Source organism: Drosophila sulfurigaster, chromosome 3 (assembly GCF_023558435.1).
Source record: "Drosophila sulfurigaster albostrigata strain 15112-1811.04 chromosome 3, ASM2355843v2, whole genome shotgun sequence".
Lineage (NCBI taxonomy): Eukaryota > Metazoa > Arthropoda > Insecta > Diptera > Drosophilidae > Drosophila > Drosophila sulfurigaster.
Genome location: NC_084883.1, coordinates 17240145 through 17255508, shown reverse-complemented (window position 1 = coordinate 17255508; position 15364 = coordinate 17240145). Strand labels below are relative to the sequence as shown.

Below are 15364 nucleotides of genomic sequence, written 5' to 3'. Positions count from 1 at the left end.
TATGTAGAAAAGGAAATATAATATAGTTTTAATATTGATATATTTGCAAAAGTGTACTGTTATCAATCCTCAGTATAAATGTTTTATTCTTCATCTGCATGTGTGGTAAAGACACGTATAGAATCGATAATTAATTTGGGTTGTGTCCATGGGTTATCTTGAACATAGTCCACAGCCGATTTCTCCGCTCCTGGAGGATTAAACTTAGGTATACTACCATGTTTAATTTCATGGTCTGGGAAATTATGAAGTCCCCCTGCAGTTAATCCTAAGACGAGGTAATAGTACTGAAAAAGAAAGTATTCAAAAGAGTTGTGTTAATTGTAATCGATGAATTCATTATTGGGTCAGCTAACGAGAAGCCACTTACAGCCGGATCATCCAATTGCCTTAGAACTTTCTTATCGTTTATTTTGCCATATGTAGTGCCATCGACTTTAAATATGATGCGGTCCTTGTGCCAAATCATTGTATAATTGTGAAACTCATCCCCGTAATGTGCACCAGTGGTTTTTAATGACATACCCTCTTTTACCTCATGGAGCTCGCCACTAAAAGGCATAAACATGGCGCCACCAAAAACTGTACTGCCTGCCATGTCACTTAGATCGTTGCTCCACAACTGTGAACTACCTCGGACATACATGAGTCGAATATGTTTTGCCGGGTCATCCGAAATATGTCTCTCGATTGGATGCAACATAATATCTAGATGGATAGTAGTAAGCAGGGTAGTTTGAATAATACGTTTATGTTATATATACATATATAATATCTTCGTCATATGCCATAATAATAATGTTGTATGAATAATGGTTATGTAAACTAGTAGACTTGTACTCTAATCTGATTCGTCATTCAACAAAATCTAAATTCAAAAAGAATCCCAATTAGCCGATTTTATTTATGTGGAAATTGGTACTTGAAATTAATGCAGTTCTTAAGATATGATGTATGTACATTAATTGCGTTTACTTACATGAAAATAAAAATTCTCCTTTTGCTACCTTGGCGCAAATCTCGTATCGTCCATACTTTAATTTTTGATTGATACTTTGAATTTGAGCGGTGTAAAAAGGAGGCGTTATAGTACCAAAACCAAATCTCCGAGGTCCGCACGTTGCATTGTTGTTTTTATTTGCAGTACACTTTTTTAAATGAAATGATTTGCCCATTGGTAAGGTGGTGGCCTTTAAATGTAATTGTCTTTCCTTAACGAATACGTTTTCTGGGACGTACGCTGTATATTCGGAATATACAGTTAACTGGTTTGAATAAGACGAAATATTCCAATTCCGTAGTTTATCGTCATTAAACTTTTCCTCAAATATTATTTTGTTACTGCATTGCTTAGGATTATCGAAATGCCATTCGCTCGGTATGCATCCACGAGGATACTTCCACACAATAGGTTTGATGCTACTACAAAAAGGGTTTGATGCTACTGACGTATTCTGTTTTACACCCTGGCCATTGGAATCAATTTGAAAGTTAAAGGTATGCGACATTACTTGATCTTGTGTTTCAAACACAGCAGAAATTCGCAATAAATCATTGCTATTTAGTTTTTGCTTCAGATCATGCTTATAGCCCATGGTTTTGTTTTCATTAATGCTTTGGAGAAAGATGTATCCTGCGGCGCATTCATCCGTTAATCCGGTAGAAAAGAACGCGGACTTCACATCAGGATTTTCTAAGAAAGACAATAGTACAAATGATTAAAAACGCCTAAATGTAAATCTTGTTTACCTGCCACAACGAGAACAGGAATAAAAGAGCTGCGTATGCTCTCGGTTGGGCCGTTAAAGCCGTAAGGAGAAGTTTGGTGCATTTAAATTACATATATAACATACCCGGGAGTGTAATTGTAACGACGGTTTCCACAATTCCAACACTAATTTCCGCCTTTTCCACGTCAAAGGCAGCCACTAGGCAGCCAAGATACAACACAGCTAAACATAACGCAGTGTAATTCATTTTTATTCTTCTTATGTACATGTGAAAGGTTATCAGTAATCAAGTTCGACGACACACAATTGTCACGGCGCGACTTTTCACTACCGACAGCACTCGCGCGCCTGCCTCAAATCAAAACTGAGATCACATACAATGTGACCAGAGTAACCGTAAACATTAAAATACTTTCCGACATTTTTGTGTGCTTTCTCGAAGGCTGCCGAATATTCTTAAAATATCATGTAGATAATAGATTTTTGAATAAAAAATATAAAAAGATCAATCTGCTACAAAATTGATTAAAATTGGTTGTAGACCCACGTTGTATGTATGTACATAATTAAATTACTCGCAAAAAATATATTTTCATATCGAGCACCTTGCTTCTAGCTACTGGGTTAATGAAGTAGGGCAAACTATGTTATTTAAGGCAAAATATCATTTAACACATATTTAAAAATTTGAAATATAATTTTCAAAATATTTTAATGCGATACTGACAAGAACTGCAGAAAATACTATAATACAAAAAATACTTTTTCTAAATTGCGTTTTCAAAAATCCATATAATGACCATATACGGTCTCAATGTTTGAACTCTTTTTCAACGCTTCTGTTCAGTCTTCTGAAGCATCAGCATCGTTGTATAGTGTTTGGCATATGTGTTAAGAATAAAAATATAGCTAGAGGTCAATTTGATAACCTTTGAGTGAAAATGGGAAAGCGATATTTGTTAATTTTTATGATTTATTTGCTTCAATCGATTGGAGCTTTTGAAATCGTCAAAGAACGTGTGGAGGTTACAAAAAAAGGCAGCGAGATAACGGTTAAAATTCCTAGTAAGTAGTGTGGTTTCTATTCGTTACCTTTTGAACTTAAGTTAATTTTTCATAGATGACAGTGATCTGAAATCCGTATTCTTAGCTGTTGAGTTCAGCGATCACTGTACCGTTGACTTCAAATATATGGTTAATAATAATAATAACACTGAATTCTTAAGCTTTACTCAAAATGTAATCAATGAGCCGAAAGAAAACGATGTGATTCGACTATTAGGTGTGTTCGAAACCAAAGATCAAGTAATTCAAAAAACTCTAGATTATAAGATTGGTGTCGATGGCAATGGTAAACTGCAACGTACTGTCCCGGAGAACGAATTTAATTTATCGGAAACATATGTAAATTATACATGTACATACCGTAGAGGAGAGCTCATATTTCAAGAATACTTCAATGAGAATATGTCTCAATGGCAAAATGAGGTGCGGACTCTATGGTATTCGGCGGTTCCCTTCCAAGAGTCAGTAGTCTATACGAATGACAGGGAAACATGTGAGCTTAAAAATGGGACTTTATTATTGAAAGCTAAGTGGAATGGCACAACTCTTCAAAAGTTACACTTGTTGGACTGCACGAGCATGAAACAAAACAACAAAAAAGACGAATGCGGACCATTTACCCGGATCATTTCACCAATACCAAGTATATTTTCGGCAAAGGTTTACAGCTATCCGTTTAAATTTAAATATGGACGCGTTGAAATCCGTGCTCGATTTGCACTTGGTAACTGGTTACTACCATGTAAGTACAAATTAAAAAGTTAAGCAGTCGTCAGGCATATTCGACATTAAGATTCCTGGCATGAAATACATACACACACACAGTGCAATACTGTTATTGACAAAAGTAAAAGTCTATCTATGTTTTGACCTTTGCTATCCGATATTTATCTATGCTACTTATCATTTATGCTATTTATCATCGAGAGAGAGAGAGAGAGAGAGAGAGAGAAAACAGAGATTTGACGGAACTACAAATGCTTTGTCACAATTTAACGCAACCTTTAAGTGCATGCAAAACATAAGGAGTGTTGCTAATCTCCAATCTCCTCCTATCATATGTATTAACATGAACATATAAACATATGTAACTTTTATTTATATCCGTATTATCAGGATATTAATATAATGTGCCTTATTCGATTCAGATATAATGCTTCAGGACCGTGAAAATATGAACATTGACCTCGGTTCTCATATCCGTATGTATGCTCGGGGGAATCCCAATCTGCAGGATAATAATAACAATCAAATTGGCGCGGAAACACTCTTTGGCAGCGCCTTCCTAATGCATCCATCGGGCGAAATAATCGAGCTCATGCACTCTTTCCGTAATAAGGATGCAACTCCTTTGGCTTATGAGTTTCACGACTATACAATTATTTGGCGTAGGGACAAATTAATATTTAAAATTGATGGCATCACTTTCGGATCCATAAAAAATGAGACAATTTTGAATGTGCTCAGCGAAAGAGAGGTAAGAAGGAGGTCAACCAAGTATCCAGATCTTTGTCATATCTTGCATAGTTATCGTATGTTCGTTCGCTTGTATATTCTTAACAGAACGCTAACTATTGTTTTTGCACCAAAGTTTGATTACTCCATCTCTTATAATCTTCAAGATTTAATCTACGCTATTTAAGAAACATGATTTAATATAACTCTCCGCTTTCAGAGAGCAATTGCATTCGGACTGACTGCAGGTGGCGGTTTAAATTTTCCAGATGATTACATTCTGCCGGATCAGAAAGATTTTAAGAATGATCATCCCAATGTGGCCACTCAATTTGTAGAGGCGATCATGACGAATGAAACTCAAAATACCTGGACAAAACCATATATGGAAATTGACTACGTGAAGGTTTATAGCCTTGATACAAATGAGCAGTAAATGATTAAAGTTACCTTTATAAGTGTTCACGTGCAGATTAATCAATAAATAAATAAAAAAGAGTCACATACTATTAGTTACATTTATTTGAAAATTTAGAATGTTTTTCCATTGTTTTTTTTCGAACCATTGTTGCGAGAGTTTTGTGTGGATTTCTTCTTACGCTTATCGGATGACCAGTCCACATCGTCCTCGTCATCCGTGCCACCTGCATTCCCCGATTGTAAATACGTTGATGATGAGCTGGAACTGGCGCTGGTGCCCTCTTTGGTGGCCAATCGTCGGCTGGCAATGCGCGATGAGTTGCGTCCCATGCCCATACATTTCTCCAGATGCGGTGCAAATCTGGCCGCAGCCACTAATCTATCACAATTGGGGCAGGTGCAGTCCATTGGTTTCTTTGCCGTCGATATGCCAAAGATATCCAAATTTGGCATCTCGCAGATTCTATACGTTGATTCCGCATTCTCCTCGCCGACACCATCAAGCGCCGTCAAATTGTTTGTTTTGCGCAAATGATGTGTCTCGATGAATATGCCGGCCACCGCATCGTCCACAAGTGTTTGATACAAATAATTGGCTGCCTCGTCAAGTCCTTTGGGTTCCTTGATTAGCTCCTGGAAATTGCTTGTAATCGCTGCGGCTGTTATCGGCACTTGAGCTGCTGTCGCTGCTGATGTTGTTGTTGTTCCCAATGGTTGCATTTGATTTGAATTCGCCATCTTACATTTATTATTGATAGTTAATTTAATGGCCTGGAGCTCGGCTTTTTATTTGGTTGATTTGTATTTCTCAATAAAAGTGCAGCCGGTTGATGTTGACAGTGAGATTAGTGGCCGTTTGCGAAAAAATCCATTGCTATAATTTCGCCCGCTGCATTGAGTATTTGGTATTTTTACGCAACTTATGGGCGGTCACACTAACCACATAAATGATTACAAGATTTTACCAAATATTCAGTTTTTCTTTCCTAAAAATTAAATTGAGATGACGCTTCTAAAAAAAACACAACAATATAAGTTGCTGGTAGAGAAAATGTACAATAGATGCCAACAAATACAGGCGGAAAATGAAAGAAGTGTGATGAGGTGTGTATGCTTGAATTTTAAATTAAGAACATTTGGAGTCCACACGCTAAATGAATTCCGTTGATTAATTACAGAGTAAATGGCATAAAGAAAATACTGCGACGAAGAACATACGATGTGGAGTTGTTAAAGAGACGGCTAGACAAGCATGGTGACAATTGGCGGTCAGTGCCAATGGTGCCCCCTCAACCTAAAGGCAAACCCGAACAAAAACGCCGCGGACCAAAGCCAAAGAACAAACAAACAAATGCAGATGGAACTCACGAAGGTGAAGCACAGCAAATGGTGGGGCGTAAGCCCAGAAAACAACGCGCAAAGAAGCAATCAACAGATGCGAATGCAACTGTGATGCCACAACAACAATTGTTCACTTGATCGCATTATTTTCGCTGTAGTTTAATTACATGTATTTTATTTTTTTAGAATTTACTTATATAAAGCTAAAACAAAGAAATTCAACGGCATTGGGTAATCTTAGATGGAGATGTTGTTGTGTAAGAGTATAATTTGTAGCTGCACCTTCACACCTATTCGGCCTGACGCAGACGTGCCAGACGCTGTGTCAACTCGTCCTGCTCCTGCGACACTTGTGTGGAAGCACCAATGGTCGTGCTCTGCACACCACTGGGCAGCTCCATGTTCAGTTCTAGACCAGCCTCGTCGGCGACCTGCTGCAAGAGATTGTCGACATCGCCTTGCGGCACGGATGTGGTCACTGTGTCTGACATGGTACCTTCCATTACCGAGCTCTGCACATCCAGGTCCTCGAACTGCGATTCGAATTTCTCCATGAGCGATGAGATTTTCTCTAGATTCATGCCCTTCATGGCTGCATCCATAGCCTTAACCACACCAGCCATGGAGCCCGTCACCTTGCGTGTGGTTAGCGCAGACTGCACACGACTTGCGACGGCATCAACACGAGCACTCATCCGTAGGTAATTGACAGCCTGATTCTTTTGACGTATGGCATTCTCGGCATGAATGCGTGCCACATCCATGTTGCCCTTTTGTATGGCCTTCTTGGCCTTGGCCTTCTCCAGCTTCTCTTCTTTTTCGCATTTTTTCGAGTTGCGCTCCAGTTCCTTTACAGCAAACTTTAGGTTGAATAGATGCTCTATTGAATAAATGGATGAATGAATTGTGTTAGTAGCGTATTTATTGCAAGAATCTATTATTGTATTGGTGGGCGTCTGCGAAATGGCGTCATCGTCCCATACTCACTCTCCATTGAAGATGTAGACATGTCGTTACCCAGTTTGAAGCTTTTTACTACGAATTGAAATGACAAATAATGTTTGGCTCGGCTAAAGAAATTAGCTCGGTTCTTTCTTTATCAATTTTACTGCGTTTTTTCCTAAAGGGTATGAATCACTTTTGTGTTTGTCCACTCAGCTGTTTTCTTTTGAGATACATATATCGATAAATAAAAATATCGTCATTTCGATGATTCATGATGTTCGTGTTTGTTCGGGCAGATGTTTTTATTTGAGACAGATGTATCGATATATTAAAATTGAGACATTTCATATCGCAATCATTTTAAATCACACTTATCGAAATGTCAATAATTGTTATTCAGTAATTTGGTTTGCTTGAAGTTGCAATAGATGAAATTTAATATTTAATATCGGTAAATTTGAATTTAAGCGGAATGACAGGTGAATTGATAAAAGTAATCCGGAATGCATTCTCGGTGGGATAATTGTACTCAATATTAAAATTTCTAACCAGATTGGACACCGTAATCTCCATTTCCATATCCACAATGCGTTTGCCCACACACATCCTTGGCCCGAAACCGAAAGGCAAATATACAAAAGGACTTGGATTGTCAGCAAGCAGTTTCTCATTCTCGTTGGACTGCTCACGTAGCCAGCGTTCCGGCAAGAATTCTTTGGCTCGAGGATAATACCGTTCGTCGTCCAACAGTAGATTGGAGTTCATCAGGACACGTGTTCCCTTTGGTATGCGATAACCATCTAGTACAATGTCTGCACCCGTCGAGCGTAAATTGCCGAAGACGACTGGATAAATGCGCATTGATTCCTTGATGATAGCACGCAGATATGGCAATGACTTCATGTCATTAAACTTGAACTCGTCTGAGGGATTCGGCAATTTAGCCACAATTTCTTCGCGCAGCTTGGCTTGCTTCTCAGGATTCTTGGCCAGATTCAGCATGATGCCAGACAGCGCCGAGCTTGTGGTGTCCACACCTCCCATTAACATATCCATGCTCATTACGGTGGCAAACTTCCGATCTACGCGCAACAGCTGCTCCAGAACACTCTGCGTACCAATGGCATTTGCCGGCTTCTGCTCGATGCGATTAATGGCTTCGTTAACGTAGTGCGAGCACACATCAAAGATTTCATCCATGGCATTGCTGAAACGCTTGTATTTTGGCGTCGGCACATACTTGTAGACGGATGGCATAATAGTAAGCTCGTAGAAACCTTGCATGAATTTCTGCAGATTGTTGAAGAGCTTTTGAGCCAAGGGCGCCTGATCAGCATGCCTTAGAAGCCCAAGCTCACGATCTAAGGCTACAACGGCGATGGACTCGAAAGTCAAATGATTGATATCCCTGAGGAAATTACCAGGTACCTCCTGGCTCTGTTCATCGCGAATATCACGTATGCGTTGGATGAACTGTTGATTTACACGCTGCATGGGCTGCAAGTATAATGCTGCATTGCGATGCTGCATCAGCACGGGATTCGCCTTGGAACGCAGTTGTCCCCAGTTTTCGCCACTGTGTAAAAGAATAGAATATATTACTCACTGAGAGTGGATAATGGAGATCTGCGACACTTACGTGGAAAACAACCCAATGCAATCTTTAAAGAAGCCATCGGGACGATTGTTTCGATAGTGGACGACGACATCCGCGCCTGGACGCTCGGGCCATTGGCCTTCGGTGCGATAGGTCTTCTCAAAGTTCTCCACATTGAAGGTCACTACATTGTCGGGCATGCCAAAGACACCGGGCAGTAAAAAGGTATCACCATATTGGTCTCTCAGCAGGAACATCAATTCTCGCATGTCCAAATTCGTAAATTCTCCGCCCTTCAGGAAACCACGAAACATTCGCCAGCGTGATGGACCCGGCAGATCATTATAAGATTTGGCGGTCTGCCAATCTGCCTTCAATTGTTGCATATATGAGCTGTCTCCAGCATCGATTTTCACTGCTGCTGCAGTTGATCGCCATCTGGTAGAATATGCGACGCATTGCACTAGTTTCATTGGTCGACGGAACATTGCAATTTAACTTATCGCTGCTTGAACTTCAAACGTAGTTCGTTGTTGAAGCTCTCAACGCAAACTAATCAAATATGATTGCACTTAATGCCCTTTAAAATGAATTACAGCTGATAGTATGAAGATATTCATATCATTATTTGAGAGCTTTATATATATTGTTTGCTTGGTTCGTATGGAAAAAAAGCTGCATTGCGAAGCTTTCTGTCGGTATTATTAAAGCTTTCTTGGCTGATCAAAATCACCGAATTTCGACACTAAGTGCAATATCATATTTTATGCTTTCATGTTTAGTATTTAAAATTGCCAAAATTCCAAGCCACTTATTAGGTCAATAGCATGAGAATCGTCGAGGAGGGCCAGAGCTCTATAATGATATATTAAATCGTCAATAATATGCTTCATCGTCGTTTTTTTTGTACAATATTTGTTGCAGCGGCATCTACTCTCATAAGTATTACTGTAGGTAATCAGTAATTCACAATCTTGTATGCCATGCTGTATTGTTGATTTTTTGTTTAAGTTTTTTATTAGAATTGTGAAAATATGTAAAGCAGTACAAATTCTTTGCTAAAATGCTGGCTATAAATTATAACAATGAGCACGAAAAACTTTAATTCAGGAAAAGTAATGCACAAAAGCCAACGAATTTATGGAGAGTTTATTCTTTGTCACTTGATGTCGGCTATAGAATTAGGAATTTTTTTTTTATAATGTTGGCTAGCTTAGACTCATATATCTGAAACTTTTTGAGCAGAAACTTAGCCACAACAATATTTATAATAATTTGCGAAATTTATGTAGAAACTTTGGCGTACATCGCAGTCAGAGTTAATTGGCCAAAGTTTTGTGGCTTGTTTGGCGGTCAATTGTGTCATTTGTACGAGTAAATAAAGCGTACCAAGTAGAGACCTAGTGAACCCACAGAACTAAGCCAAAATGCACTCACTTGACGGCCAATAAGTTTGCAAATTGGCTGTGAAAGCAACCGCTAGTTGCAGCTGCCACTTATACCCTGTACATACACGAAAATGTCATCGGGTATATCGAGAGTAAAATTCGGGCATTACAATAGGTGCATATTCAACAATAGTTTGCTGGGTACTTAGTTTGCTGGGCTTTTGGTCGGGCTGGATTTGTTGGGGGTGCATGGCACAAATGTGTTGCATACTTTTGTGTGCTGCAGAAAATCCTTTTAGGCTGGCCGCTGTTGGCCTCGCTATTTTCATTGCGACCCGCAATTTAAGTGGATTATTAGTGGGCGTGGCAGCGGCAATGGTTCAACCATGGCCACAGCCATTAATTAGGCCCTCGACCATGTTATCAGCCGGAATATGTAATACATTCCACTGGTCAGTGCCTGATTGGTGGCGACTGAAGTTGACTCTAAAGTTTCGCAGCCAAACAATGAACCGCTAGCCCCTTGTGGCGGGGGTTTTTTTTATGAGGGGGATGCCATGCAAGTACTGCACCCCGTAGCCATTGTGCCATTGTGTATGTAGTATTTGGCCTTTTGTTTTGGTTTATTGTTTTTGAAATGCACATAAAATGCGTTTTGTGCTCTTTGGCTCTTTGTTACCGCAAGCATTTTAAGCTCATATTTTATTGATAGCATCCAGATAACGTTTGCTCAACCATAGAAATGGAATTACTTGGACCCTGCATATAGGGAAGAACAAAAGCCATTCAATGGAGTCACTTCTCATGCATGTAGCATCATGCATAGACTAACGTTACAAAAAAGCATCCTTAATCGCGGCTATGCATTGAGGGGAGAATGCACAATGTTTCACATTGAAGAATGCTCAACTAAGTGACAGTTTGCAATCGTAATTTGCAAATAACGCTTCGAGTTTGTTTGTCATAATCGAAATTGAATGCAGCTGGCATCAGCAAAAATCCCTTGACATTATCATAAATGCATCAAATTTGATACTCTTTTTTTTCAGTTTGTCTTTTCTTTCCTTTTGCCCAGTTATTACTCCACTGACACTATTAACTGAGACTGAGACTCGACGCCTTCAAACCAGTCTGCAAGCGGTAATCTCTTCTATTTTTTTTTTCATTTTTTTTTGTACTTTTCTGCTCTTTATCACGCGCCAAAGTTGACGCCACGTAACATTGCGAGCAAAGCCTTAGCGGCAGACGATGACGATGACGATGTCGTCGGAGTTGGGGGACACAATCGCAAAACCCAGGATATAAAAGCGAGCACACCCCGAATAAAACGCAGAGCCAACGACAGACACTCGGCCTGGGGCAACGAAAAGATTAAATCAGCGTAAAGTGCAAACACTGTGTCAAGTGTAGCCAGCCAGCCAGGACCGACAGACATGGCTAAGGATTCGCTACCAGACACCAGGAACCGGGGCAGTCCATTGATATACCCAGTCATGCTCAGGTGGGCGTGGCTAGCGCCCAGTCCCTACCACACTTGGCAGTTCGTTTTGGACGACACACAAAAAACGGATAAATGTCAATCAATTTAACTGCTGGCAATGCGATATGCAGCGCAGCTACAAAGAGCCGTAACTCTGTGTGTGTGTGTGTGTGAGACAATGTTGCAAGGGTGTGGATGGTAATGTGGAGTGTACACGTATGTGATGTGGCAACTGCAAACGGCAAAAAAGTGCAGATCTGTTGCAAGTGTTACACGATAAAACTCCAACCGGTTTATATAAAATGGCTTAAATGAGATCGAGTATTATGTGCAGCAAGCTGTCTAGATTGCACGTTCGCATAAATTTCGATAGAAGACTGAAATTGCTTAAAATATACAGATAGTGAAGGTACTAAGCAAGTACGAAACAGTCAAGTGCACACTCTTTAAAAATGTTTCATCAATAATAATAACAGATTCAATTTGATTTGAAACACAAATGTCGCAGGTTCGATGCATATTTCTTTTTTCTATGATGGGCCAAAAAAGTTATCCTTTGGTTAGCGGATCGCATCAATGATTTAGCTAGTCGCGGTAAAAGTTTTGTTGACTGTGACCAAAATGCAATAAGCATCTGCAATACTGGCCGAAATCGTAATTTCAACGAACTTGGCAGCAGCTTGAAGGCCTCAATGGTGTGTGTTTGTGTGTGTGTGTGGCCCGTATTGGCCGCAATTTGATATTTGAAGCTGGACATTTCAGGCTTTATGGCACCCTACGGCGATGATGGCACCCGAGGGATCAGATACCACAATCATGTCATCAAATGTCATCGCATTGCTGTTCGATTGATGGCCAACATTCTACGTTCATGATGATGTTGTTGCCTCGTAGTTATCTACTGATACTTGCTGTGCTGCCAGCAAATACAACTGTATTATTGACTGGGCCACAATGTTGTCCACATCTCCCAACTGTTGGCAATTATCTAAGGCATTTCAAATCTCGCTCTACACTCGGATTTCACCTTACTGCGCTTAATGTGTGTTAAATAGTTGCACACATACTTACAAGCACATTAAATTGTAGCCATACCCTGTAACTATAAAAATGAGCGCGCATAGCTGGCATTTTAGCGCGTCTTTTTTACGAGTTTCCATAAAAGTTAGACCGAGGTATGTGCTGGTTGAATGCGAATATGAATAAACAAGTTTAGCACACCGTTTTTGTAAGAATTAAGAGTAGCCTGTAAGCTTTTAAAATAGAAATATCTATATATAATTATAGAATTAAAGTAATAAATAATAAAACGAAACTAGTTGACAGTATAACTTTTAAATTTAGTAGTGAGTTAAATATCTAAAATTTAGATTCTAAAATAAATGAACTTACTGGGTATCCGCCAGTCGCATATTTCCTGCATTTTTATCACTGTTTGCCTGCACAGCTGTTTTGCATAGTTTGCGGGATTTTTTCTTTCGATTTTTTCTTAACTCCGTTGCGTGCTGTTTACAGACATTTAGCAACTTTTTGCCGCTGCTTTTGATATGCAACTTAATTACTGTGTTTGCCAGCCGCTGCATTCTGTAAATAAGAAGAATAATAATTAATGTTTGCATAGCCAACGCGTTTCTTTTTTTCATTCTCTTCGCTTCGCTTCGGTTCTCTTCTCTCTTCCACATTTTTGTAGTCTACTTTCAGGCGCTGCCTTGGTTGCCTTCATCCTAGACTTGTCTGACCTTGTCCTAGCTGCCCTTCCGATTTATGGCCGCTTAATGGCAGTTTATGCAACTTTACGAGATAATGACTGTTTATTTGGCGTATGTTTATACATGAAATCTGCCGCATTATAAACTTGTAAACTTATTATTGGATTCCCAGACCTTGCTTTTTTAAAGGTGTTGGCTAGTTTATGGAAATGATTGAAGGAAGTAGAACTCATTTTATTTAAGGAGGCCAGTAGTTTTGCTCAAAGAAATCTATATAAATATATTTTACATAAACAGATTAAATACATTTTAAACTAAATTAATTGTTATTTATATTGCAAAAGCACAGAGATAGATAAGTAATTGATTGAAATGTAAAGAGTGCATTAAACAAGCAACATAATTTCGCATGCTGCACTAAGTACAAACAAAAATAATGATTAATAGAGCAAATTGTGGTTAGCAACTTGTACTATAAGAGAAAAATGGAGCAAATTGTGAGGGATTTTTAAATAATGGAGCATTGTGTGAGAACTTAATTATAAACGATATTCACTTGATACTTCAAGTTTTTCGTTTTGGCTAAAGCTAAGTTTCTCATTTATTTCGCCATTTACACCTTGAACAAAACAAAGCTAATTTAAATTCCAATTATATATAAATATTCAAGAAATCTTAACTATTTAGCAAGCTGCTCGACGAGCCAATCAAGACACCAAAAATCGAGTTGCACCACAAGAAAGTTTGCCGCCCAATTGTAGAGCTTACCAACAGAAACTCCCCGACCGGGAAATGAATCAGTCGCTGAGTAAGTGTGTGTGTGTGTGTGTGTGTGTATGCGTTACACTGCACGACATAGTTCCATTAAAGTTTTGACGATAACGCGCGAAAACTTTGTGCTCAGCGGTGCTTGCAGCAATTTGCAGTCAGGCAGAACACACAACAGCAGCAACAGAACAACACAGCAAAACACAACAGCAACAGCACCGCTTGGTCATAACTTAGGCGCTGCACTAATCAAGAGTTGCATACCGCTAGTCGCCCCAGAGAAAGGCTGCGAAAGGCATTTATTAATAACGCGATGGCGTCGTCGTGAACTTTAAATAACCCAACAAAACTTAAAACAAGTAGTTCTAGACGAAGTCGAGCTGAGTAGAGTTGACTTCTCGTCAGAGGGTGCTCAACCCCATCGTCAACTCTTTTATGGGCCAAAAACTGTAATGGGGCTGTGCTTGTTAATTGCGCATACGCCACGTTGCAGTCCGTAAATACCCTTTTACTCTGCGTGAATTTTAATATTTTGTAGTAATTTTGTAGTAAGGGATATTAATCCTTAAAGAAATGAAAAAATATTCATATATTCTAGTTTGCTTAGTGATGAAAACCAATGTAAGGAACATAATCTAAAGTTTGTAGAGTAAGTTGTATATTGATGTTACGCTAGTTGTTAGTGTATCGCAGCTTCGGTGTGACGCTCTTTGCTCACTGGAGCAGCAACTTCAGCGTTGTTTTGAGTTGTTGTTTATGTTGGTACTTGTTTTGCTATTACTTTTATTATTATTATTACGATTATTGCTGTTATTTTTATTATTATTGTTATTTCTACAGCATATGTTGGCCAACAGCATTTCCGTATTGTTGTTTTGCTTTTGGTTTGCTGTTTATTTTTTATTTTATTTTTTTGTTGCCTTTTGTTGGCCAAATGCCAAGTTGCATTATAATCAAATGCAATTTTCAAGCACTTTTCCGACAGCTTTTCACGCCGCTTTTAAATGACTTTTTCGTGACAGTTTTGTAGCGAGTTTTGCACCTGTGGCCCCAAGTCACACACCTGTCGTATACTTGATCCCTGTTACGCCTGTCTGCAGTTGTTCAATGTGTGCTCTTGATATTTTGACCAAACATTTGCCAAAAAGTTCAACACAAACACACGCACACAACACACATAAAAAATTGGCCAACACACACACACATACACAGCAAACGGCAGAAAAAGTATGCAAGAAAAAGTTGTAAGAACTTCTGTGCCCCCAAGTTGTTGTCGTTGCTGCTGTTGCTGCTATTGCTGGTTGTTGGTTGTTGCCCCTTTTTACTGGTTGTGTTTTTGGCAAGTTTGTCGACTTGGCGCTGCATTACATGTGGTTACAGCGACGGCATCGACAGCAGCCGTTGCAAGCCAGCCAGCCGTTTATGGCTTGTTTTCCAGCCGCACTCATTGTTGTTGTTGCACGTGG

At 39.3% G+C, this 15364-nt stretch overlaps 6 protein-coding genes across 6 annotated transcripts; 2 read left to right on the top strand and 4 right to left on the bottom strand.

Moving 5' to 3' along the window:
* Positions 1-18: 18 nt before the first annotated feature.
* Positions 19-2104, bottom strand: LOC133842994 (gram-negative bacteria-binding protein 2-like). Its single transcript, XM_062276327.1, has 4 exons — positions 1854-2104; positions 980-1693; positions 371-708; positions 19-287 (listed from the first exon to the last, which is right to left on the bottom strand). The coding sequence occupies exons 1-4, from the start codon at positions 1996-1998 to the stop codon at positions 84-86; spliced, it is 1401 nt and encodes a 466-aa protein (XP_062132311.1). The 5' UTR covers positions 1999-2104; the 3' UTR covers positions 19-83.
* Positions 2105-2656: 552 nt separating this feature from the next.
* On the top strand, positions 2657-4756 carry LOC133842996 (gram-negative bacteria-binding protein 2-like). Its single transcript, XM_062276331.1, has 4 exons — positions 2657-2795; positions 2851-3537; positions 3944-4272; positions 4471-4756. The coding sequence occupies exons 1-4, from the start codon at positions 2672-2674 to the stop codon at positions 4684-4686; spliced, it is 1356 nt and encodes a 451-aa protein (XP_062132315.1). The 5' UTR covers positions 2657-2671; the 3' UTR covers positions 4687-4756.
* A 1-nt stretch (position 4757) lies between these two features.
* On the bottom strand, positions 4758-5408 carry LOC133842998 (SAGA-associated factor 11 homolog). The gene has a single exon (XM_062276333.1). The coding sequence runs from the start codon at positions 5406-5408 to the stop codon at positions 4782-4784; it is 627 nt and encodes a 208-aa protein (XP_062132317.1). The 3' UTR covers positions 4758-4781.
* A 225-nt stretch (positions 5409-5633) lies between these two features.
* LOC133843000 (uncharacterized) lies at positions 5634-6228 on the top strand. Its single transcript, XM_062276335.1, has 2 exons — positions 5634-5774; positions 5849-6228. The coding sequence occupies exons 1-2, from the start codon at positions 5674-5676 to the stop codon at positions 6147-6149; spliced, it is 402 nt and encodes a 133-aa protein (XP_062132319.1). The 5' UTR covers positions 5634-5673; the 3' UTR covers positions 6150-6228.
* On the bottom strand, positions 6155-7174 carry LOC133842999 (charged multivesicular body protein 1b). The gene is made up of 2 exons (XM_062276334.1): positions 6999-7174; positions 6155-6891 (listed from the first exon to the last, which is right to left on the bottom strand). Exons 1-2 carry the CDS (start codon positions 7018-7020, stop codon positions 6302-6304), a joined length of 612 nt encoding a protein of 203 aa, XP_062132318.1. The 5' UTR covers positions 7021-7174; the 3' UTR covers positions 6155-6301.
* Positions 7175-7375: 201 nt separating this feature from the next.
* On the bottom strand, positions 7376-9157 carry LOC133842991 (probable cytochrome P450 12c1, mitochondrial). Its single transcript, XM_062276325.1, has 2 exons — positions 8596-9157; positions 7376-8532 (listed from the first exon to the last, which is right to left on the bottom strand). The coding sequence occupies exons 1-2, from the start codon at positions 9039-9041 to the stop codon at positions 7392-7394; spliced, it is 1587 nt and encodes a 528-aa protein (XP_062132309.1). The 5' UTR covers positions 9042-9157; the 3' UTR covers positions 7376-7391.
* Between the last annotated feature and the right edge of the window lie 6207 nt (positions 9158-15364).